This window comes from Oryx dammah, unplaced genomic scaffold, assembly GCF_014754425.2.
Source record: "Oryx dammah isolate SB20612 unplaced genomic scaffold, SCBI_Odam_1.1 HiC_scaffold_11, whole genome shotgun sequence".
Lineage (NCBI taxonomy): Eukaryota > Metazoa > Chordata > Mammalia > Artiodactyla > Bovidae > Oryx > Oryx dammah.
This window is the reverse complement of record NW_024070195.1, coordinates 20,234,963-20,260,426: the sequence shown is the minus strand read 5'-3', so window position 1 is coordinate 20,260,426 and position 25,464 is coordinate 20,234,963. Positions and strand designations below refer to the sequence as shown.

Sequence of the window (25,464 nt, the reverse complement as noted above, 5' to 3'; positions counted from 1 at the left end):
GTTATAGACAGAAGTCTTGTATGTAAATTAAGGATGCAGGTTCTCGTCTCCCATTGGTTCATTAATGTTAGCCAATGGGAGAATAGCACAAGCCTACCTTCAGTTAGTATAAATACTTCTCTCGCTTTCATTTTACTTATTCTCTGTTTTTCCTCCTGAAATCTTTTTTTACGTAATTTAGGAGCTATGTCAGGTCGTGGTAAACAGGGTGGCAAGGCTCGCGCCAAAGCTAAAACTCGCTCGTCGCGGGCTGGGCTCCAGTTTCCCGTGGGCCGCGTGCACCGCTTGCTCCGGAAGGGCAACTACTCCGAGCGTGTCGGGGCCGGCGCGCCTGTGTATCTGGCAGCGGTGCTGGAGTATCTGACGGCCGAGATCCTGGAGCTGGCGGGAAATGCGGCCCGGGACAACAAGAAGACCCGCATCATCCCGCGCCACCTGCAGCTGGCCATCCGCAACGACGAAGAGCTCAACAAGCTCCTGGGCCGTGTGACCATCGCTCAGGGTGGTGTGCTGCCCAACATCCAGGCGGTGCTGCTGCCCAAGAAAACCGAGAGCCACCATAAGGCCAAGGGCAAGTAAAGTGTTCACGTTCCCACGGCACTTTTACTTTCAGTTACCCAGAAAAGTCGATATATACAAAGGCTCTTTTCAGAGCCACCCACTTTCTCCGTTTACAGAGCTGTTATGCTTTTTAATTGTGCCCATGTGAAGGTTGTAACATCAGACCAAAAATCACAAGTAGGAAATGAGTTTTCCTCATTTTACCCGAGGAGAACTCAATCAAAATGTTTGCGAGGAATTTTTAACAGAAAAATCACGAGATTGAATTGGCTAGTTAAACTGAGTTGAGTCAGTTTCTAGTCAAACAGTATTTCCTTAATTCCAGCGGTGACGTATGACGTTTTCCCCACTGGAGAGAGAGTTTACTAGTGAAAGGTGCTGAACTCTTAAACATTTTTTGTTAATCCAATGTAACACCCAAACACTGTGCATCTAGCTTCCACTTTATAAAAACATCTTATGCTGAAACAATTGAGAGAAAGTTACAGATCATTGACACGTCAAAAACATCTTGGTTGTCCACAATGTTCGTGTTATACCCGAGAAAATGTCGTTTTAGATATAGCCCACCTACTCTTTCTAAGCACTTCCAAAATAATCTTTGGTGATTGTACTTTATATATAATCCATCGGTAGTGTCCGTGTTGCTTTGTAATTACTTTCCTGTATATATTTTAGAAGTGAAAGGGTAAATAAACTGAAGTCAGGCCATTGGAGTTGGTATAGTAAAAGGGCAGGTTCGTTCACCAACCGGAAAGCAGCTCTTGATTCTTCCGGGCAGCCAGGCAGAGAAATGGACCAATCAGGGAAAGGCGCGGGTATTTTTGAATGTTCTCGGGTCCAATAGATGTTCGCCTGGCTGTATAAAAGGAGGGCGGCTGCCTGCCTCTTGCTGGCGTTTGGAGAAACTGTAGCCACCCGTTCGTCGTTTGTCATGGCTCGCACTAAGCAGACTGCTCGCAAGTCCACTGGCGGCAAGGCGCCGCGCAAGCAGCTGGCCACTAAAGCGGCCCGGAAGAGCGCTCCCGCCACCGGCGGCGTGAAGAAGCCGCACCGCTACCGGCCCGGCACGGTAGCTCTGCGCGAGATCCGCCGCTACCAAAAGTCCACGGAGCTGCTGATCCGCAAGCTGCCGTTCCAGCGGCTGGTGCGCGAGATCGCTCAGGATTTCAAGACCGACTTGCGCTTCCAGAGCTCGGCGGTGATGGCGCTGCAGGAGGCGTGCGAGGCCTACCTGGTGGGGCTCTTCGAGGACACCAACCTGTGTGCCATCCACGCCAAGCGCGTCACCATCATGCCCAAGGACATCCAGCTTGCCCGCCGCATCCGCGGGGAGAGGGCGTAAACTTGTTTTCTATTTGAGTGCCACCTTTAAACCCAAAGGCTCTTTTCAGAGCCACCCACAACATCAAATAAGGGTTGTACCACAAAGGATTAGGATTACCCGTACTCCTACACAGCTGGAGCAGAGCGGAACTCCATCCCACCGTCCTCTCCCTACTCCCGCAGCCAAGTAAAGCCTGGATTTGTGTGAGAGAGGTTCTAACCGTATTCGCCTTCCAGTTAGTACTCCATGCCTAGTTTTATGTAGTTTCGTTTATGAATCTGAGAAGCAATTAACAAATCCCCCATGTAATGCTCGGTTTAGCACCTTGGTTTGTGTAACCTGGCTTGTTTGTGCGTTAACCAACTGCCAGAGATGGCGCTGAAAGAAGATAGTGTAAGCTGCAGACCTGACAGAACAGGACACGACGCGTGTTCTTCCTTGCCTAGCTCCCCTTAAGAAACACCTCATTTGTATGAAAGCTCCGCGCCGCGCCCCCGCCCCCACCCCGCCCCTGCCACAGCTTGTATAGAAGACAGGCAAACCTTGAGTCCTGAGTTGGGTGCTCTGCATTTGGATATGATTCCGCTAGGCCCTCACTGCTGTGAAATAAACAGTCTTTTCTGATCCTTTGGGGTTTCCCTGGTAGTTCAGTTGGTAAAGAATCCGCAGGTAATGCAGGCGACCCCGGTTCGATTCCTGGGTCCGGAAGGTCCCTGGAGCAGGTGTAGGATACCCACTCCAGTATTCTTGGGCTTCCCTGGTGGTTCAGCTGGTAAAGAATCCACCTGCAATGCGGGTAGACCTGAATTGGAAAGATGCTCCTGGAAAAGGGAACGACGACCTATTCCAATATTCTGGCCTGGAGAATTCTGGCCCTGATCCTACACAGTCCATGGGGCTGCAAATAATCGGACACGACTGGGTGACTTTCACTTTTCTTGGGCTTCCCTTGTGGCTCAGCTGGTAATGAATCCGCCTGCAATGCGGGAGACCTGGATTCGATCCCTGGGCTGGGAAGATACCCCAGAGAAGGGAAAGGCTACTCACTCCAGTATTCTGGCCTAGAGAATTCCATAGACTGTATAGTCCGTGGGGTCGCAAAGAGTCCGACACGACTGAGCGACTTACACTTTCTGATTCTCTGAGTGCATGTTGCTTGTCTTCCTGTGAGCCAAATAGCTGCTGTAACACTGCTGTAGCATTTTGGTGCATTGGCCGGGAAACCGACAGCCGTGCTGGCCCCTTGTGCCACCGTTGTCGAGAACTGACGGAAGCTCGGCTATCTCAGGCCCCCGCGACGGGAAGGATGGCGCGCCACCAGTTATGTCACTGCACCCTGACACTCGTCGGGCCGGTAGTAGCAGGCCGCTGCCGCGTTTGAGCAGACTTTTGGGGAGGATTCAGAAAATTTTTGCCAGGACCAGGGCCAGACGTCTGATGGGGTGAGTGTCTCCGGGGACCCAGGACTGAGTTCAGGCCCACCTTGAAGGCGGAAGGGGAGACTGATCGCCTCCCGGAGCATGGAGTGCTGCCCAGGATAGGGAAGTCTCCGTATCAGGTGTCTGGTGTGCTAGCACTGTATGTCTATCTGTGTGAGTGTCCGTTCTCCACGGGAACAGCCACGGAGGCTGAATGGGTCCTAACCTGCAGTTTCTTGGTGACCTCACACGGCTCAGGGTAGCGTCAGGTCCTATGGGACATTGTACCTCAGTGCGGGCCTGGGAGGGGTTTATTATACTGACAAGAGGAGGAGGATAAACAGGGGTTTATATACTGACCTGCTATAGCTAAAAGGCACCCAATGTCCCCATAAAGGGAGCCATCAGCTTGGCGAAAGCATTTTTGTTTGTTGTGGGACACCATTCCAGGGTGGGAACTCACATAATGGGTAGTTGCAATTCAAACTAGAGTGTATGGTTAAAAATAGTAAGGAAGGATTCTCTGGGGATTATGGTGTAATATTGAGTTCTGGAAAATCGCGCACTTTGTGCACCCTAGAGTGGCCCTCCTTTGGGGTCGGATGGCCCTCAGAGGGCACCTTAGATGTGCCCACTGGCCGAGCAGTGTATTGAGTCATAACTGGAGATCTTGGCCAGCCAGACCAGTTCCCATAATTGACCAATGGTTGGTTGAAAATTGCTCAGTTGAGGCCTCTGTGGGTTTGGTTCTGCGCCACAAATAAGGGAAAGTGTAAGGTCCTAGTAGCCCAACCAGAAGAAAGGCCCCACACCAGAAGAAAGAGCCACCCATTTTCCAAGGAGAGGCTGAGGCCTCACCACCAATAGCGCCACCACCCTATGTGCCAACAGCTCCCCCTCAAGTGGCCCAAGGTCCACATTTGCCAGATAGCCCACCACCGTCTGTTTCGCCTCCTTCTGATGATCCTGAGGTTATCATGTCCCCGTGACCAGGCACCCCGGAACTGATGAGCAGGCACCTCCGATCAGCTCAGGGACCAGCTACCCCAGTGTTAGAAATGCACTTAGGAGACACTTGGGCACCACAGCGCCTTGCGGCTGATGGAACCCTCAAAGAGGGGGGACCTGTCTTCTACTACCAGCCTTTTTGCATGACCGATCTTCTCAACTGGAAGCTTTTCACCCCCTCATACTCTGAAAAGACTCAAGTGCTGATCGATCTCCTAGAGTCCATTTTTCAGACCCACTGGGCAGACTGCCGGCAGCCGCTTGTTCAATACGGAGGAGCGCCGACGTATCCTAACAGAGGCTAGAAAATGGTTCCAGGCCAATGTCCTAGGGGGCCAAGTGGACGAAGAAACCTTCCCGGAAGACAAGCTCGGCTGGGACACTGAAGGAGGAAGAAATAGACTGGAGAGGTATCAACTGGCCATCTTACAGGAAGTAAAAGCAGGGGCTAAAAAGCCCACCAACATGGCTTAAGCCACAGAGGTAATACAAAAGCCAGATGAAAGCCAAGCAGACTTCTATGAGAGACTATGTGAGGGCTTCTGGATTTTCACTCCTTTCGATTCAGAGTGTAAAGCGTCTGCCTACCATGTGGGAGACCTGGGTTCGATCCCTGGGTAGGGAAGATCTTCTGGAGAAGGAAATGGCAACCCACTCCAGTACTCTTGCCTGGAAAATCCCATGGACAGAGGAGCCTGGTAAGCTACAGTCCTTGGGGTCACAAAGAGTCGGACACGACTTAGCGACTTCACCTTCGACGCTGAGGCCCCAGAAAACCAACGGATGGTAAATCCCACTTTCATGGGACAGGCCCAGTTAGACATCTGGAGAAAATTATAAAGCTTTGAAGGGTTCATGGACGAAAATGCCACAAAATTGCTGGAGATTGCCAATAAAGTCTTTGTTAACCATGACCAAGCAGCCTGTCGTGAAGCAGAAAAGAGGATGGAATGGAAAGCTGCGTTCCTGGCAGCTGCTCTGTCAAAGCTTGCACCCCCGACAGGACCACCTCATAGGGCAAGGGGCCCAGATCCGAAGAGGAGAAGCCCTCTCAGCTGTGATCAATGGGCCTATTGTAAAGAAAAAGGACACTGGAAGAATGAATGTCCTGACTGCCCTAAAAAGAGAACCAAAGGGGCAGCCCCACCGAGCTGATATCAACCTGAACCACCCAGCAATAATCTGATCAGCCTAGCAGAGCAGACTCCCATTAGAGAGGACCAGGCTCTCTTCAATTGGGCCCCTGAGAGTCCATGGTCAGAGTTCAACTAGGGGGCCATCCAGTGGACTTTATGGTAGACACAGGTGCTGAGCATTCGGTGGTCATTCATTCAGCAGATAGCCCCCTTCTCGGGAAGAGAAGTCACTATCATCAGGGCTACAGGCACTCAGACCTGCAGGCCCTTCTGTGGTCCTCAAAGATGCTGATTAGAGGGCCATGAGATGATCCATGAATTCTTCTACCTGCCAGACTGCTCTGTTCCTTTGATGGGAAGGGATGTCCTTGCAAAAATGGGAGCCCAAGTTTCCATTTCTGCCACAGGTCAGCCCAGCTAAAGTTACCAGAGTGACTCTCCTCCTTGATTATGGCTCTTGCTGAAAAGAAGGAAGAGGAATGGCTCCTGTACTCTTTCCTTCCAAAAGAGCAGACCATTCCTCCTGAATTAGAGACTGAGTACCCACTGGTCTGGGCCAAAAAGAATCCTCCGGGTCTGGTAAGACATCATGCCCCCATCCTGATTGATCTGAAACCAGGAACCCAGCCTGTAAAACTGCAACAGTACCCGACTCCTCGAGAGGCTCGTCTAGGAATCCAGGTCCATTTAGACAGGCTGCTCCATCACTCCAGGGTGAAGGCAGCGCAGCTACCAAAGAGCAACCATGTTGGGAGGCGACCCCCCGACAAAACAACCCACTGCTTGTCACCCTCAGGAGGAGAAAGGACAAGCACTGTTCTTTTGAGTCCTGCTAATCCACCCAAGGATTGGAAGAGTCAATCACTGGAAAAGATAATTATGCTGTTCCTGTCCTCTATATTAGTTCTTTCACTGTGATGCTCCGGCACAGTCACCTTCTGCTCCTCTCTGGCTGTGCGCTCTTAGCTTTCATTTTCGCCATAGGGTTAACGGCAATGGCTCCAGTCAATTGGCATTGGGATAAAAGGCTTTTACTGGCAGTTTTCTTCCTCTCTTTGGTTAGCTGCTTCATCACCATCAACTGCATATAGACCCTAAATATGTGGTAAATCCTAATACAAATTTTTGCAACTCACCTGAGTGATGGAAAACTCTTTCACCCTTGGATCCCAGTGGTGACCCAGATGGCACTCTTAGCAAATTGCACCTAATGTCAGGCTTGTTTACTAGAGGACATACAATACGAAGAGCCGACAGTTGCCCTCCTGGCATACCCAGCCTCCATGGAAGACATCATTAATCTGTCTCCTTCCCTAAGCATATTTCCCCTCCATTTTGTGTAACAAGAGGACGAGGGTAGGAGGTGGGCCTCGCCCTCACTGGAAACAAGGAGAGAGTAGGAGAGCTTTCCACCCACGGGGCTGTACTAAAGGGGAACTTATCTCTATGTTTTCAAAACAAATACTTAGAAGAAGTTGAAGAAGTAGGTTTTGTGAACCCAATAAAAATAACACCTCTTATCCTTTGACCAAACAGATTTACAATGGGAACCCTTTGGTGATGAAGATTACGAGGTATATTTATTATACACCTGACTTTAGGGGACATAATTTTACATAGGGAGGCTTAGCCAAAAATGCAACTAAATGGTACAATGAGACTTTTGTACTTGTTAACAGTTCTGTACCAGGATCAGGAGAATGTATTGCTATTGGCCAAGACCCAGGATCCTTACTATTACAACAGGACCTTAGTCAAGGGCCCCCTTCACTGATTCAATTGATATTTCGAAACATAGCGTGTCAAAGCCCATCCCATACCCATGATAGCTCTGAGACCAAATATAATGCACTCTGTGCAGATGAATTTTTCTCCAGCAACAGACCAAAGGGCCATAGTGCATATGACAGTTGGGACCCATTCATAAAATCCCGAGACCTGTTTATACAAATTACCTATACTAAGGCCTGGATCCAAGGGCCCACTACCGGTGTCTTGCTACTAGGAACTGGGTTTAATTTTCTTTGTGGAAACTGGTTGTGAGGAATCCTTCTCTGCCGATGGAAAGGTATTTGCCATCCCAAGTTTACAGTTCTAAAATTCGCAAGAAATGGCAGTCTCTGGAAACATTGTGAACCTAGGATCCTTTCTAGAGCAAGCATTATCACCTGCAAACCCTCAGCCCAGGGTAAAACAGAATGACTGGGAAGGGTGTGCCCATGATAACCCCATCCTGGAAAGACCTGGTGTTGGACCTTGTATTTTGAGGACTTTTCTGGTTTGCAGGAATACCCCTGCTAGAAAGATCAGTACTCCAGCTAACCATGCTAATACAAGAATCTTGGAAGTCTACAGTGGCAGTGATAGAAGAACAAAAAAGCCTAGATTCCTTAGCTCAGGTAGTACTACAAAACTGTTGGCTACTAGATATGATTACAGCACAACAAGGGGGATTGTGCCCCATGCTCAACAAGTCCTGTGGCTTTTATGTAAATACCTCAGCTAAGGAAGAAAGCCTGTGGGTCCTCAAAAGAAATATTAAGTTGATTGATGACCTAAAGGCTCAGGTAGGGAAAGGAAGTTGGTTATCCAACTTGCTGTCCTCAACCTTCAGTTCACTCTGGACTTAGATATGCCTCTTAATGGGTCCCAGTTCTGATGCTCCTTTTAGCCCTCTTGCTATGTCCTTGTATTCTCAATGCAATAACACATTTTATTTCTTCTCACTTAGAAACCATAAAGCTCCAAATGATGATGAGGACTCACCACTATACAACAATAGAGGATTCCAGCGGGGAACTCTGAGGAGAGTCTACATCCCTGTTCCAACAGGAAGTAGCCAGAGCGGTTCACCCCTGTTCACCCCTGTTCCCTTAGGGTTCCCTGTTGAGTAGTTAAGGCAGATGATCCCTAAGTTGGCTAAAGCAGCTTGAGGATCAACAGGAAGGAATGAGAAGGAAAATTCAGCAAATCTTCCATGTAACACTCTGTTTAGCATTTTAATGCTTTTGTAACTCGGCCTGTTTATTGCATCAATCAACTGCCAGAGATGGCACCAAAAGAAGATAGTTTAAACTGCAGACCTGCCTGAGAACACAAGATACCTTACGCATTCTCATCCTTGATTGGCACCCCTTAAGAAACACCTCAGTTTCATGGAAGTTCTGTCCCGCCCCATAGCTTGTGTGTATAGAAGACAAGCAAACACTGAGTAGGGTGCTCAGCCTTTGGAGGTGACTCCGCTGGGCCTTGTCTGCCTATTAATTGCTCAGTCTTGTCCGACTCTTTGCGACCCCATGGACGGTAGCCCACCAGGCTCCTCAGTCCACAGAATTTTCTAGGCAAGAATACTGGAGTGGGTTGCCATTTCCTTCAAGGGTAGATCTTCCTGACCTAGGGGTTGAACCTGGGCCTCCTGTACTGCAGGCAGATTCTTTACCATCTGAGCCACCAGGGAAGCCCCAGATCAGTGTAAAATCAAGTCTTTTCTGATACTCCAGGTGCACGTTGCTTTCTCTTGCCGTGAGCCAAATATCTACTGTAACGCTGCTATAACAAACCTACTCCATGTAAGTACTCCACGTAATTGCACTTTTTCCTGCCCCATTGCTTTTGTCTCTTCTAGCAATTACTTGCTGTAGTTGTTCAGGATTTTAACCACTTGACCTAAGGATTTTAAATGTGTCCATTACTGTCTTAGTGTCTGATAGAGAGTGGACAATGGCTGTTCTTTCTCCTCCCCAGCCAAGGAACACGAATTTGGCTTTAAGTCTTTAATTTACTTGAGCCCCTCAAGAAAACAACTGCAGTATCTAGGAAAAAAAGGTTAGTGCCATTTTAGAATTCATAACTTTGTTAATCTGTTTAGGGTATACTCTGCAAGTCGGCAGCATTTCGATGCTAGTTTACCTGAGTTCAAATGCTAGCTTTACTACTTTTTCATTTGGCATTACTTGCACAGATTCTGCTCATTTTAGAAGTTAAAATTCAGCAGATATTTAAAAATTAAACAAGAAAATCAAATTTGTGGAAGAAGATTTACTGAACACTTTGGACGGTGGGTGGGGTGGTGCCGGCATTTTAATATCATTGCTTTAAGCATCTGTTATATCAGGGGAGTGACTAAGGTGGGGCTGGACTAATATGGGGATATTTAATGTATAGATTGTATCTTTTGAATGACTGTTGCAAGATCTTCAGTCAAAAAGAGTTTTTCTTTCCCAGGTGCACAGAGTGATGTTACACCATAAGCTGAAGTTTAAGCTAATGCTGTTGGAGTCTAAAATTTGGGTTTGTTATAAAGACTATCAAAGAAGAGGAAGAGGAAGTCAAGGTCAGGGTGAATTGTTCAGACTTCAAATTTAGTGGTAGCCTTTTCAGTTGTCCTAGTAGATGTGAGTCACTGCTCAATGAGTGTTTTCAGGAGATTTAACACAACAGTGGGAAGCTGGTATGGAGATTTGAAAGGCACCCCAGGCTTGGCTGCAGGAAATCTAGAAGCCTAAGACTGTCCATGTACCTTAGGAGAGGGCACAAATGAACATGTTTGGACCATCATATTTAACATGTCACATATGCCAAAACAGAATGAGCTGATTTATTGTATTTTGTTAGATGCCATCAGTCAGTTCAGTTCACTCAGTCGTGTCTGACTTTTTGCAACCCCATGGACTGCAGCAGGCCTGGCTTCCCTGTCCATAACCAACTCCTGGAGCTTTTGTGCTTTTTCTAAAAAAAGTCCTCACTAATATATACATATGGTTGTGGCTGATACTGTGTTGGAAGGAAAAATGAGACTTCAGGGTAATATTTCAAGTCTCAGTTCAGTTCAGTGGCTCAGTTGTGTCTGACTCTTTGCAGCCCCATGGACTGGAGCACACCAGGCTTCCCTGTCCATCACCAATTCCCGGAGCCTACTCAAACTCATGTCCATTGCGTCAGTGATGCCATCCAACCATCTAACCCTCTGTTGTCCCGTTCTCCTCCTGCCTTCAATCTTTCTCAGCATCAGGGTCTTTTCCAAGGAGTCAGTTCTTTGCATCAGGTGGCCAAGTCTAGATAGGTTCTTTAAGTAGTAATACCAATTGAAAACAATCACATTTATACACAACTTCTCTCAGCCTATCTCTAACATTTTGTTTACAACGGCTAAATTAAATCCTTATTAGAGTTCCATCATTACTATCATTACCCAGTTTTACAGATGTAGAAAACAAAGGTAAGGTTATATGGTCACACAGCTCATAACCTGTAGGGAAAGTTAAATACTTTTCCCTCTACCATTCTGAGTTCTTACCTGAGAACCCCTGAAATAAAAGATTAACAAGAGAAAAACAAGCAGAAGTAACGTGTAGCCCTTATGTATACATGGGAGTTATCTGGGGAAAAATGAGTAACTCCTAAAGATAGCTTAGAATTCCAACTTAAATACCATCTTAATAGGGAAAATGAGTGAGAGGCGGTGTGTAAGCCTAATAGGGGTGAGTAAATGATTTTTAGGAAAGATGAATGGATCCTTAAGAGAATAGATGGGGAGAAACAATAGTGATAAAATAAATTATGTTTAAAGAAGGATAATAAAATTCATAGACATAAAATTCTCTCTCTGTTCATTGGGGCCACACCCCTCTTTAGTGTGCATTGTGCACATTATAGCAATACATTGATCAAATCTCCTTACAGGACATATGAATACCTGCTTGACTGAAAAGAGCAATTTTCTCCTGGTGCCAGCAAGGTACCTTCTTAGAAGATAACACTCCTTTCTCAATCCTGGAAGGGACTGCAATGCCCCACTACTCACCTTATACATGCGGTTAAGATATAACTCTTTGTCTTAAGAATATACTATGTTTTGAACTCTAACAAGCAGAACAGTCCTCAGAGCTTTCTGAAAGACTGTCTCCCAGGTGATATTCCTCGGGTTGGCTCTAATAAAGTCCTAGTTTCTTTCTCAGATTGACCGTTTTCATGGACAATAGTTTGTGACAAGGTTTGTGTGGGCATGGTAAAAGTGTCCTTTTCTCTAATAAGTGTCACTCTTCCCTAGTTAGTGAAACTCTTTGGGGAAGGATTTATTGAGTTCTTTTTGTCTGTCTTTAGGTAGATAATGGGAGTTCAGAGAAATCATCTATGCATTTGCTGTTTTTCTGCTACAGCTCAAAATAATCAACATACTTATAGAAGAGGGAAAATAACTTTCCTTCTACCCTTCTAAATTCTTGGCTGAAAGGGTAGGTTAACATGAGAAAAACAATTTAATAACATTTAAACCTCACATATGCATAAAAGATACCTAGGTGAAGTCGCTCAGTCGTGTCCAGCTCTTTGCGACCCCGTGGACGGTAACCTACTAGGCTTCTCCATCCATGGGATTCTCCAGGCAAGAATACTGGAGTGGATTGCCATTTCCTTCTCCAGGGGATCTTCCCAACCCAGGGATCGAACCCAGGTCTCCCGCACTGGAGGCCGACGCTTTAACCTAAACTGAGTAAAATTCTGCAAGTTTGTCCAAGACCCCACTTTAAATATCTTCAACTAAAAACAAAAGAAGTAGGAGGGAGCTAGTTATGAGAGTTTACCAGGAAAGTAAACAAGAGTAAGGTTATTACACAGAATTAAGTCCAGGGTCTTCTCATTGATGAGATTCTCTGGTGATCCAGTTATCCTATCTTCCTGGTACAGAGAGAAAGACATTCATTGAAATTCCCTTTATAAGTGTAAGTGTCCCTTACAAAAGAATAAATTCTCACACACACAAAAAGTAAATTCTACTCTATGTCTGGTATTAAAAAAAAAAAAAAAAGCTCAAAAGTAGCATATGAAGGGTGAGAGTCACATTCTGCTACCATTCACAACTAACAGTCACCTTCTCGTGAATGAGAAAGTACCGTATTTGCAATAATAATAATAAGCCCTTACTAAAATTCTCAGTCGAAAATATAAATAGACTCAGATTCAAAGACCAAAGGGAGCAAAACAATCCAGAGTAAAATTTAACATATGCATTATACAAGGTTCTCTCCCTTTCACAGTCATTGGATCCAGAGAGGGGCGGAGCCAAGGGAGTGGTTTCAAAGCGTCTTTTCCCGCCCGCGCGTTCAGTTCTCAATGAGGTCCGACTACAGATTATAATTACTCTCGACCAAGCGGTAATACCACTGCTGTACCTCACACGCTTTCAACAGTTCAGGTAGCATGTCCGGACGTGGTAAAGGCGGCAAAGGCCTTGGGAAAGGAGGCGCTAAGCGCCACCGCAAGGTTCTGCGCGATAATATCCAGGGTATCACCAAGCCCGCCATCCGTCGTCTGGCTCGTCGTGGTGGTGTGAAGCGCATCTCCGGGCTCATCTACGAAGAGACCCGTGGGGTGCTGAAGGTATTTCTGGAAAATGTAATCCGGGACGCGGTCACCTACACGGAGCACGCCAAACGGAAAACTGTCACCGCCATGGACGTGGTCTACGCGCTCAAACGCCAGGGCCGCACCCTCTATGGTTTCGGCGGCTAAAGCTTCATCCAGTACGTTTATTTTAAAGGCCCTTTTCAGGGCCGCCCACTCCCTCTCGGAAAGGGCTGTGCTCAGTGTGTACTTGGATGAGAAATGCATTCTCCTTTAATGCTAAAGTAGTTTTTCTGTGCGGGTTCTCTACTATAACACTTAAATTCATCCAATCCTTGTTCATATGTGAAGAGTAGCGGTGCCTTCGGTCAAGAGGGCAGTAAGATTCTGTTTGGCTTAGTATGCGGCGGAAGCCCCGGTGCGAGGACTTCAAGGCCCAGCATCACCCGCTCTCGTGGGAGGGATCCTGCCTACCCCCAAGTCGTCTGTAAAAGGACTACCAACTACAGGCCAAAGTTTTCGTCGAAGAGGCAAAACTGGGTGTACATGTGTGTGTGCTCAGTCGCGGCCGACTCAGAGCTCGCCAGGCTCCTCTGTCCTTTGAATTTTCCAGGCAAGAATACTGGAGTGGGTTGCCATTGCCTACTCCAGGGGATCTTCTCGACTCAGGAATCGAACCCGCGTCTTTTGCGTCTCCGGCATTGGCAGGCGGCTTCTTTCCCACTGCGCCACCTGGGAAGCCCAAAGTATTTAATAAATATTTGTGCAAATTGCCAGAAACTGCCGGGGTGCTGCTGGTCGCTGACAAGCCAGATGAATTAAATACATTGCCGGAAAGAGCCCTGGGTGTTAGTGTTTGCAGTGAGCGACGCCAGGATCTGCGCTCTGATCTCTGCAGCCCCACCACCTCCTTGTCCTCCGGGTCGTGCCCCAAACCTCCGCCTCCGGTACTTTTAGAGTTTGAGCCATCCATCATGCTGAGTGCCGTGACCCCTCGTAAACCCAGTGGTCTTGGTTTTTGAAGTGCCTTGGCATTGCTGATTTTCATCCTCAGGCTGGAGGCCTCTGGCTAAGCAGTTTGTAAATTTCCATTTACTATATTAAGCGATTCTGTTCTGAACCCTTAGGCCTCTAGCAGGGCCTTTGAGATTGTAGGCAAACCCTCCCTCCTTTGTGGTAAAGTGATCTTAAGTGGCTCTCTTGCACTTTCAGCTTCATTCCAGTTCGTCTCTCTCTGTACTCTGCTGTAAATTATACTTTAAAATGAAACTTTCAAAGATGACAATATGGTTACAAAAGTTTTTTTGACATGTGTCTTCAAATTGATAAACCAGCCGACTGACTGAATAATCAGCCTCCTCGATTTTTTGTTTGAGACATGTGTATTGATGACTGCTCTAGGAAACACTGCTGCCTCGTCATTCTGTCTCCTGACCCCTGGAGGAGATACTGACTAGGCAGTTGAGAAAGTGAGATTCTTAATTTCAGGTGAGACTTCTGGACTAGAGAAAAAAATTGGAGACTCATCAACATATAAATGGTCAAACTGGATGAGAGTACTAAGAACTTAAATATGTTTTATAGCAGCACGTTGTTTGTAAATGAGTGGAAGCAATATAAATTGTCATCCAAATGGACCAGATAAAATATCTATATCCATAAAATGGTGTCTTAGTTCAGGCTGATACAATAAAAATACTGTGGACCCTGTGCTTTAACAACAAATATTTCTCAGCGTTCTGGAGACTGAAGTCCGGCATCAAGGTGTTAGGCAGATTCAGGCAGATCGGGTGTGTGATGAGGACCCATTTCCTACTTCATAGCCTGCTGTCTTCCTACTGTCTTCACGTGGCAGAGTTCAGTGAATGCAGGCATGAATGTTCTACACAAGGACACAGGCCCTCTCCCAACCTCAGGCCCATCATAGTGCTGCCATGATTGATTCCCTATCGATAATTATTTGACTTGTCACTGCCTGAATCAATCAGCATGACAGGTTTTCTCTGGCTCTTAGGAATGATGCAGGAGTCTTGTTCTGAACAAGGACTTCAGGAGTGTTAGGTCTGAGAAAGGTTCATACCTTTTTACCCAGGTAGTGGATATGACTAAAATGAGTATAATACAATCTACAAGTCTTATGAACTAAAAAAAGGCCAACCATAAAAGAAGGTGGTCTATGGAGCAGCCACACTTCCTTCAGTGTAGGAAATCTGTATCCGCATATTTTATTACATATCTGAATGGAGGACAGGAAATTCTAATTTGCTTACTGGTGTACCCCAATGCCTAAACAATATCTGGCACATTACACAAAATCAACACATATGTCCTGGAGGGCACCAGGATTACATTATTCTCCCAACCGGGCCCATTTTAGCTCCTCTAGTCATCCAAAAGGCAGCTTTGAACCCTCCCCACTGTCAGTTTAAATTAAGGCAGGTTAGGTAATTATATCATTCCCCTCCAAGTCTTGAAGGACAGTTATCAGGTGGGAAACAGACTGAAAAAAAACTAGGAGAAACACTAGAACGTACTGAGGCTGAAATCAGCCGACCCTCTAAAAAAAATGATACAAAAAAGAATCCAGTGATAGAGGCATTTGTGAATACCTTTCAGATGGGAATACTGTTTCCCTACTAGCCAACCTCGAGTGAATTCACATTCCTTCAGCTGATATGCTACTGGAACATATAATTGTACGAAAGATTTTCTTGCTTAAAAACTTTCTGTGGCTACAACTACAGACCAAGCATAGACCAAGGAGGCCATACTTTTAGCAAGAGAACATCTTCACAGACCAACAGGCCTACCCTACAAACTTCATCTCCTGCTACCCTGCCTGGAAATTATATATATATAAATAAGCTTTTCTGAGATATAAACTACATACCATAAAATTTCAACTTTTTTTTTTAGTGTACAAACAATAAATTTTAGTATATTTACTTAGTTGTACAACCATCACTACAGTCTATTTGAGAATATTTCAATTACCCTAATTTCCATTTCTCTGTGATGGGACGCAAAAGTATGGTTTACTGCTGAGGGCTGTGTTGACACCTACAGGGAAGCGCGTTTTCTTCATAACTTCTGAACTAAATGCCTCGGTTTCCCGGCGGTCTGAATCAGGCTTGTTTTGCACACCATTTCAGATTATTTTTTTAATCGAGACAAATCACCCCATTAGTGGCGGTAATTTCAGTACTGTTCTCAGAACATGACAAGACTGATGTCTCCGTCTCATAACCCGTAAAAAACAATTTACCAAACCCGGGTTTTGACTTTTCTCTCCCGTTTTCCCACCCCCTATTTAGGTCGCCGCGGAAAAGCAGAGATCACCAGTTCTGACAGGCCGACACTCATGAGTGAGGCTTGGCAACATAAAGTTTTCCTTAGTTCTTTTCCACTTTTAAGAATTAAATCTTCGCCGCTGTCCAGTGCATGAGAGCAAATATACGTATATACAGATTATGAAACCCCGCAATGTTTTCTGATTTAGGGCTAATGTTCAACTGCAGCACTACATTTTTCTGGGCTAATAGTTACAGCTTTTTTTTAAGAGTAGTTGGGTGGCCCTGAAAAGGGCCTTTGGTTGAAGTCAAACTCCTGAGAGCTAATCGGAAAGCTTAACCACCAAAACCGTAGAGGGTTCGGCCCTGGCGCTTGAGAGCGTAGACCACGTCCATAGCGGTGACTGTCTTCCGCTTGGCATGCTCGGTGTAGGTGACCGCGTCCCGGATCACGTTCTCCAGAAACACTTTCAGGACTCCGCGGGTCTCTTCATAGATGAGCCCGGAGATGCGCTTCACACCACCACGACGAGCCAGGCGGCGGATAGCAGGTTTGGTGATGCCCTGGATATTATCGCGCAGAACCTTGCGGTGGCGCTTAGCGCCGCCTTTCCCCAGACCTTTGCCACCTTTGCCGCGTCCAGACATGGCTCTGTAAGAAGTAAACCAACAGCAACTGACTAGTAAGCCGAGAACCGAGTCTTATATACCTACTCCCTCCGCCCCTCCCCCCACAGAGGGCACGGAAAGCTGCAAGCCGGAAGTGTGACGCCATCAATGCCCGCCCTTAATCCCTCCTCCAAGCCCCGGGAAATGGCGCCAAAAGAATTGAACGACCGGAAGGCAGAGGCGGATCGGGTTGACTAGGAGGGCTGAGCTCAGTTTGACCAATAGTCTTTGGTTGCTTGGCTGGGGGGGCTACACTGTTTTAACTAAAATACTTAAGAGGAAGCAGGCTTAGAGCAGACATATCCCAAATATCCTAGGTAGAACAAATACTTTAAAGGGAGAAAATTTAGTATCAGTATTTTTTCATAATCGTAAAAATGTCAAGATCAGAGATAGAAATGTAACAATGGTTATACTATCCTGACGTTCAAAAGGCCCTATTATAAAAAACGTTCTGCAAATATCACTCTGCGTGCCTCCGAAACCATGGCTCATTAAGATATGAGATAACAGTACTAAACACAAAGGGTCAGTTTGTTCGCATATGCAGGGAATGTTAGGAAAAAAAAAAGCACCCATGACCCGTGTTATTGATGCATGTTCTTCCATACCAAAGCAGTATATTCAATTACTGTAGTTGGTTCATCTTACAGCCGTTTTACTTGAAAACGTGGGTGGCTCTGAAAAGAGCCTTTGCTTGAAATCTGAGTGGAATTTATGCTCTCTCCCCGCGGATCCGACGGGCTAGCTGGATGTCCTTGGGCATGATGGTAACGCGCTTGGCGTGAATAGCGCACAAATTGGTGTCCTCGAAAAGACCCACCAGGTAGGCTTCACATGCCTCCTGCAGTGCCATCACCGCCGAACTCTGAAAGCGCAAGTCGGTCTTGAAGTCCTGGGCAATCTCACGCACAAGGCGTTGAAAAGGCAGTTTACGGATAAGAAGCTCTGTGGACTTTTGGTAGCGGCGGATCTCGCGCAGGGCCACCGTGCCAGGACGGTACCGGTGAGGCTTTTTTACGCCGCCGGTGGCCGGTGCACTCTTGCGAGCCGCCTTGGTGGCTAACTGCTTGCGTGGCGCCTTGCCGCCAGTGGACTTACGGGCAGTTTGCTTTGTACGGGCCATGATAAGTATCTACGAAGCAGATATGCCTAACACTAGCTCAAATAAGTCGCCCAGCAGGTTTGCTGGTATTTATAGTACCTAAGGGGTAGTGATTGGGCGGGAGAAAAGTTTGAATATTACGTTACAGGTTCTGATTAGTCTAGCTTTAAACTTTCCAAAAAGCGTGCGGTTTAATTGGCCGCTTCCTTCTATCCCGGCTCTTTTCAATTTTTTTTTTTTAACTTTTGTTCTTTTCCACACACGATTTTCCTGTAAATGCAATGCTTTGGGCGTTACCTTTTCGGAAAAATAGATGTTCACTTCATTGATATTGCAGTAATGTAGGTTTTCTTAGTCCCCTGAGTGGTGTGGGAATTGAGGGATGTACATTCCCTTGTCGGTAACCCGATATCGGGTTAGAAATTTCTAAAGCCATTTTACAAAAAAAGAGAGATCCCTCTGTAAAGCTTAAACTGACCAAGGAACGTCTTTGAAACCTACAAGATGTAACCACAAAAACAGTAAAAAAAAAAAAAAAAAAGAAAGAAAGAAAGAAAAGAAAATCACTCTAGCGTTTCCAGAAGTATTTTCTGTAATAAGGCACTTTTTTCTTATGCTCTGACTTTACATTTGGAGCTTTCTGAAACTAGTATTTTCTTAAGTCTAGAATACACTAAGCCTGGTGCAATGCCGGGTAGACAACGGCGGGACAGCCACAAGGGATCAGAGGAATTTCGCCATGGGAAGCAGGCGATGGGCTAAACTAAGTAAATAGATTATGGACCAAAACGAAGACAATTTACTACTGCCAGTGACTGATTTTATTTTTTTTAAAGCCAAATGTGAACCGTTTATGAAAGCGGTAATCCAGATTCTACCTTTTGATTGGTAGAGTCCATTTTACTTGTTAGCCAGTAAGAATGCATATATAGCATCTCTCATTTGCATGGAGCATTTCCCTTTCATTAGACACAGGCGGCATAAATCATTCTTTAAACCAGAAATTGTTGCAGTAGTTCCCTTTTAAAAAATTTTGATTAGATGCCGCATTTATTACTATAGGAAAAGCTTGTTTATGTCTTTCCAAAAATGCTCATTTATGAAACCTTCCTCTTGGAGGAAGATTGTATACCTGTGTTATAATTGTCCTTTAAGACGCCTAGCTTAATTGTTATCTCTTCCAAGTTATTAGAAATTACGTAATGGGTTTTGTAAATACAGACTCAAGAAAACGACAGTTAAGAAAGGGTAAAGATGGGCGACTCTCATGTCTGGCCGAACCAATGAGCGCTCAGTCGTGTCCGACTATGCGACCCCACGGACTGTAGCCTGCCAGGGTTCTCTGTGCCTGGGATTCTCCAGGCAAGATTACTGGAGTGGGTTGCCATTCCCTGTGTCTGGAACCCTTTTATTATTGGCCACAAGACGGAAACGAGCTCTTAGGTTTTTTGAGGGTTACTGGGGGAAATTCGGGTTACTGAGACCAGTGCGGACTTGTTTGAAAACCGCAGGCGCTGGCGCGGGAATGACTTGTCACTGCACTGCTTCATTCCCCCTACTGCTAGGAGATTGCCCAGAACAGTGTTGTAAAAGGGGAGTTTTATTCTCTCAGTAGTTAGTCTGATTCGCATTGTGAAGTCGTTTTACCATTGTTGCTGCTTTTACAGCCACAAACAAGTTAAAAGGAGAGTGCCCTAAAATATTATCTTGGGGTTGTGTTCTCTCATTTTCATACTAAAGCAACTTTTCCCCCTGCTCCCACATCCTCCCTGTGTGCAATGCCAGTTTAGTCAACCCAGAGCTTACTTGATGTCTTTCGTGTGCTAGGTTTGCGGCTTGGTATATGTTATGAGGATGAAAGTGGATCCAACATTTGTTACGTGCATTGCGCTGTGGAAATAAGTCGCAATTACAGAAATTGCGGGCTAAGCTTTCCACAGGTGCAGCTTGTCAATTGCAGTGTTAACCAATTCTTTCGTTTTCTACAATTCTTTGTCCCAAATAAACGCACCCTGGTTCAGACCAAGGGCACCCGGGTCTCAGGTCTTTACTACACATACTCAGCGTTGCCAGGAAAGGAAGTGGCATTAATGAGAACTTTTCCCAAACCTGCAGACCAGGCCTACATACTCTCGCTTTCCGCTCTCCCTTTCAGTCATTAAAGATATAACCTTTTGAATTGACTGCAGATTAGAAACTGATATCCCTTGGCAGTGCTTCCAGAGGCAAGGTTTCAGGTGAAACTCCTTGGATTCTTACGCAATTGCCTTATTTACAGCTCTTCCTCCCACCCCCAAAAGAAAAAACAAAACCTACTTTTTAAAAAAAGTCGTACCCTCTGGTGCACCCTCATTTAAAAAATGGCCCGGACCCTTCCCTGCGGAGTGGATTATTTCCGTCTCCACTGGGCGTGAGGGGTGAGGGTTGGAAAAGGATGCTGTCTGGGTGCCTCGGGGCAAGCGGTAGGAAAGCAGGACTATAGGTCCCAGCCGCTGGCGGCTGCCTTGCGAGACCCAGTCGGGAGGGCAGGGGTCGCTAGGGTGCCGGGGGCGGGCGCCAGCGCTCACCAATCACAGCACGGCCCCGCCCTATAAATATCGCGCGTTAGAGCGACCCGCGTCTTACTGCCTCCTTGGGTCTAGCGGTTTAGTTAGTTTTTCCTTACTTCCGCCATGTCCGAAGTCGCGCTCCCTGCTCCAGCCGCTTCCACTCCTCCTGAGAAACCTTCAGCTGGTAAGAAGGCGAAGAAGCCTGCGAAGGCTGCAGCAGCCGCCAAGAAAAAACCAGCGGGCCCTTCAGTTTCGGAGCTGATTGTGCAAGCCGTTTCCTCCTCCAAGGAGCGCAGCGGTGTATCCCTGGCCGCGCTGAAGAAGGCGCTAGCGGCCGCTGGCTACGATGTAGAAAAGAACAACAGCCGCATCAAGCTGGGTCTTAAGAGCCTAGTGAGCAAAGGCACCCTGGTGCAGACCAAGGGCACTGGCGCTTCAGGTTCTTTCAAGCTAAACAAGAAAGTAGCCTCCGTGGATGCCAAGCCCACAAAGGTGGCAACGAAAACCAAGAAAACAAGCGCTTCTAAGAAGCCCAAGAAGGCCACTGGGGCAGCTGCTGCTAAAAAAGGTGTCAAGACTCCAAAAAAGGCTAAAAAGCCTGTGTTGACAAAGAAGTCCTCAAAGAGTCCTAAGAAGCCTAAGGCTGTGAAGCCTAAAAAAGTAGCCAAGAGCCCTGCCAAGGCCAAGGCTGTGAAACCCAAAGGGGCCAAAGTGAAGGTAACCAAGCCAAAGACCGCTGCCAAACCCAAGAAGACAGCACCCAAGAAGAAGTAAGAGTTCCGGTTGGAAGCTGCTTCCAATAAACCAACGGCTCTTTTAAGAGCCACCAACTTATTTCAGGGAAAGAGCTTTATTACCACGCAACTTTTTTTTTTTTTTGCCCTCGTGCAAATACAATGTGTGCAAGCCATTCTTAGCTCTACATCAGAATCTTTTTGAGGCTAAGTTAAACTCACGCTGTGGGGTTAGAAGCTGGTGTTTTGGGCCTCAAACTATTTCCCTAGTCCCGTTTTAACCTGAAGCTTCCATTTGCAGTTGTATGTCAGGAACAAGCTGGGACATAGGTTCTTGGGCCATACTGCTATCGCCAAGTTGGCTTTGGCTCTGAAATGCTTTTAAGGTAACCTTGGGAACGACGGTGATCCGCCGGCTGATCCGGCGCTCAGATTGGTGTCTTCGAGTTCACCGGGTAGGCCTCGCAAGCCTCAGGCTGCGCCATGGAGGCTCGGCCGACTTACCCAGGGACCATTTGCAGGTTGTCAGCTAGTTTCCCGCCAGGCTCAGGAGAACTTGGCTGACCTGGAATTTGAGAGCTAAAGCCCAAAAGCTCTTACCGGATTTCTCTGTTCCTGGAGTCAGAACTGCCCAGATTGGATAATATTTGAAATTTCCACTCTGTGCCTGTTGCTGCTAAATCGCTTCAGTCGTGTCCGACTCTGCGACCCCATAGACGGCAGCCCACCAGGCTCCCCAGTCCCTGGGATTCTCCAGGCAAGAACACTGGAGTAGGTTGCCATTTCCTTCTCCAGTGCATGAAGGTGAAAAGTTAAAGTGAAGATGCTCAGTCATGTCTGATTCTTCATGACCTTGGTGGCTCAGAGGTTAAAGCGTCTGCCTGGAATGCGGGAGACCCGGGTTCGATCCCTGGATCGGGAAGATCCCCTGGAGAAGGAACTGGCAACCCACTCCAGTACTCTTGCCTGGAGAATCCCACGGAGGGAGGAGCCTGGTAGGCTACAGTCCATGGGGTTGCAGAGTCGGACACGACTGAGCGACTTCACTTCACTTCAGAAAGAGATTTGCAGCTAAAGGGGGCCTTCCTAAAGACAACAAGCTGATACTTCTAGAATTCAAGTGAAACAAAGGTGATATTAAAATGTCAGGGTGCAGGACTTCAAGAGCACCTTCAAGAGGACGCCAGGGGATGTATTCAACTAGAACAAGGAGAGAAGAAATTATGGAATGAGGATCTTGTGTTCCCAGAGTTGTCCAGCAGAGGGAGGCCTCTGGCTGATGGCAGGCTGACAACAGAGAAGGTGGAAATTGGAGGCCTTTAATAACCATCATGTTCCCTACTTCTAAGTGACTAGAAACAGGGTTACCCATTAAAAAAAAATTTTTTTTACTAGGACAAAAAGAACTATATTTACTTTTGTATCAAATTTATTTAACATTTTCTATCAAATCCTAATTTAAAAACTTTAAATGTGTTATTACACTTGTTATCAGATAGGACACATTTAAGTTTCAACTGATTTGAAGGTTTGTAACTTAGACAGCATATTAAAAAGCAGAGACATCACTTTGCCTACAAAGGTCCGTCTAGTCAAGGCTATGATTTTTTCCAGTAGTCATTTATGGATGTGAGAGTTGGACTATAAAGAAAGCTGAGCACCGAAGAATGAATGCTTTTGAATTGTGGTGTTGGAGAAGACTCTTGAGAGTTCCTTGGAATGCAAGGAGATACGACCAGTCCATCCTAAAGGAAATCAATCCTGAATATACATTGGAAGGACTGATGTTGAAGCTGAAACTCCAATACTTTGGCCACCTGATGCGAAGAGCTGACTCATTTGAAAAGCCCCTGATGCTGGGAAAGATTGAAGGCGGAAGGAGAAAGGGACGACAGAGGATGAGACAGTTGGATGGCATTACCGACTCAATGAACATGAGTGTGAGTAAACTCCAGGAGTTGGTGATGGACAGGGAGGCCTGGTGTGCTGCAGTCCATGGGGTCACAGAGGTGGACATGACTAAGTAACTGAACTGAACATATAGTTTGGATTATTGCATGAATTACAAAGGTGATGGCTAGTAGAAAGCTTACTAATCATGTTTCTCTGTCTTCCAGCTACTAAAACAAAACCCAGTTAAGGCCAAAACTTCATTATTTTATCTCCCATATTTCAGCAAGACATAACAATACATAAATCTGACTGGAGTTCCTACCCATGCCTTTGGTTTTCTCTATAAAAAGGGCAAAAGTCCTCGGTAAAAGCAAGGTCTGATATGGTGGCAAAACGGAAATGAGGAGGGAGGAGAAATCTGTTTGCTAAGGCGGAGCATGGGGAGGGGATTGGCTCCCCAACCCAGCAGAAATTCCAGGAGAGACCTCCTCAAAAAGCAACCTTCATCAGAGAAGGCCTGAGCCCTGCAGGAAGGGATGCCGCCAGAATTTCTTTCCCACACCTCATGGACCCACAGGCACTGTGTAAGTACTGTGACGTATGTATCAGGGATGTCATCCTTTGATCCTGGGGTCCCAGTGGAGAGAATAACAAGCAGACTGTGGGGAGGATCATAACCAGGAGGTGACAGTTTGGACAGTAACCAGAAAGGAATAGGATGGGGATGTAAAGCTTCATCCAATTATCTGGTCTCAAGATTTCCAGAGGAATGGGTCTCAGTGGTCCCAGATGTTTCTGGGAGACCTCTGCCCAGTCATCACGCAACTTTCACCCTGCAACTGTATGACTCCCTGCTTCCCTTGCTTTAGCTTTTATCTGTCCAAATAGTAATCATACAGTCATAGAGCCTTGGATATGGACCTTTAAAGCTCCTTAAAGACAATGCCTTCCAACCCTTCCTGCAGGAGATAAGAAAATACAGTAAAATTAACTCATGCAAGATGCCCAGGTAGTTAATAGCAGCTAGTAAACACACAATAACTATAAAATTTGACATGTTTATAAGGGTTACATTATAATTTTTAAGCACTGCTTATTGTGTTTGCCTAATAACCACAGGGTACAATAATATTTGATGTGATCTGTTGGTCGCTCAATCATGTCCAACTCTTTGCAATCCCATGAATTGTAGCCCACCAGGCTCCTCTGTCCATTGGTATTCTCTAGGCAATAATACTGGAGTAGGTTGCAATTCCCTTCTCCGAGGGATCTTCTCGATCCAGGGATCGAACCTGAGTCTCCTGTACTTCAGGCAGATTCTTTACCATCTGAGCCACAGGGGCCCTTACAATATTTATATATCTTATTATGTGTAACATAGACTTGTAGAAGGTGTATCTGTCACAACTCCGTTCTTTGCTTAGGGCTCCAGCTGCATCATATTATGCACAGCTGCCTAAGGATTTATGCTTATAACATTAAAAAAAAATACAGAAGACATATGTGGATAGATATGGCAGGATGGGAGGGAGAGGCGGGAGAGGCAATGGGAAGGAGATGGGAGAGGGCAAACTGATAGGGGTGGGGACAACTCCAGAAGTATAGGAAGAGATTCCACACAACTAAAGCCCATGGGAGACTGATGACATTAATGTGTAAATGGAATGAGTCCTAAGGCAATGGGGAGTGGTAGGGCCAAGGGGACACCAGAGAGCACACACATTCTGTACCCAACTACAAGGTACCTGTCCTTCCCAGTCCCCTACCCCTCTATATACTACCAGCTAGGCAAGTTCTCAATTCTTGGTAGGAGGCATAACCATTAAAGGTCTTAGACTAGAGAATCATTCACTCATTCAACAAATATTTATCTATTTATTTACTTATTTATATATTTATTGGCTTGCTGGATCTTAGTTCTCTGACCAGGAATCTAACCCAGGCCCAAGGTAGTGAAAGCATAGAGTCCTAACCACTGGATCACTAGGGAATTCCCTCAACAAATATTTACTGTATATCTACTATGAACTAAGTACTGTAACAGGTACAAAAACAAACACTCTTATTCTCTATAAAACTTAATTTCTTCGTTAGTAAAATGGAGATGTTAATGCCTGATTTACCCATCATTCTAAGCCCAACCCTTTGCGACAGGAGTAAGTAACCTAAAGTTTTTTTTTATCAATTTCTCTAAATAGTCCTTCCGGTCTCTGGTGGATGCTGGCATGCCCCAAAGACCCATCCTGATGCCAGTGCTCACCTCTGCACCACTGCTCTGCATTTCTACAAGGTCTCCCTTACCCTGTGGAGTCTTACAGCTCTCAGCCTGCTCTCCTGGTCCTGATCTGCTTTGCGTTGCATATACATAAAGACCTTTTCCCTGGTGGCTCAGGCAGTAAAGAATCTGCCTGCAATGCAGGAGACCCAGGTTTG

The 25,464-nt window shown here is 46.1% G+C and overlaps 6 protein-coding genes across 6 annotated transcripts in view; 4 read left to right on the top strand and 2 right to left on the bottom strand.

Annotated features, from left to right (window-relative positions):
* Nucleotides 1–16,809, bottom strand: part of LOC120870473 — a 60,879-nt gene extending 44,070 nt beyond the window's left edge. Inside the window, exons 1-2 of the mRNA XM_040250138.1 lie at nt 16,447–16,809; nt 8,689–8,707 (exon numbers count right to left, since the gene is read on the bottom strand). Of these exons, the coding sequence (XP_040106072.1) occupies nt 8,689–8,707; nt 16,447–16,729 (302 nt within the window). The 5' untranslated portion in view covers nt 16,730–16,809. The remainder of the gene's footprint in view (nt 1–8,688; nt 8,708–16,446) is intronic.
* LOC120870409 (histone H3.1-like) lies at nt 79–2,508 on the top strand. Its single transcript, XM_040250072.1, has one exon. It carries the CDS (start codon nt 1,409–1,411, stop codon nt 1,904–1,906), a length of 498 nt encoding a protein of 165 aa, XP_040106006.1. The 5' UTR covers nt 79–1,408; the 3' UTR covers nt 1,907–2,508.
* On the top strand, nt 144–1,860 carry LOC120870420 (histone H2A type 1-B). Its single transcript, XM_040250083.1, has one exon. The coding sequence runs from the start codon at nt 187–189 to the stop codon at nt 577–579; it is 393 nt and encodes a 130-aa protein (XP_040106017.1). The 5' UTR covers nt 144–186; the 3' UTR covers nt 580–1,860.
* Nucleotides 12,616–13,974, top strand: LOC120870458 (histone H4). Its single transcript, XM_040250120.1, has one exon. The coding sequence runs from the start codon at nt 12,648–12,650 to the stop codon at nt 12,957–12,959; it is 312 nt and encodes a 103-aa protein (XP_040106054.1). The 5' UTR covers nt 12,616–12,647; the 3' UTR covers nt 12,960–13,974.
* A 280-nt stretch (nt 16,810–17,089) lies between the features above and the next one.
* LOC120870417 (histone H3.1) lies at nt 17,090–17,915 on the bottom strand. The gene has a single exon (XM_040250081.1). The coding sequence runs from the start codon at nt 17,874–17,876 to the stop codon at nt 17,466–17,468; it is 411 nt and encodes a 136-aa protein (XP_040106015.1). The 5' UTR covers nt 17,877–17,915; the 3' UTR covers nt 17,090–17,465.
* Nucleotides 17,916–20,475: 2,560 nt separating this feature from the next.
* On the top strand, nt 20,476–21,486 carry H1-1 (H1.1 linker histone, cluster member). The gene has a single exon (XM_040250065.1). It carries the CDS (start codon nt 20,528–20,530, stop codon nt 21,176–21,178), a length of 651 nt encoding a protein of 216 aa, XP_040105999.1. The 5' UTR covers nt 20,476–20,527; the 3' UTR covers nt 21,179–21,486.
* The last annotated feature ends 3,978 nt before the right edge of the window (nt 21,487–25,464 follow it).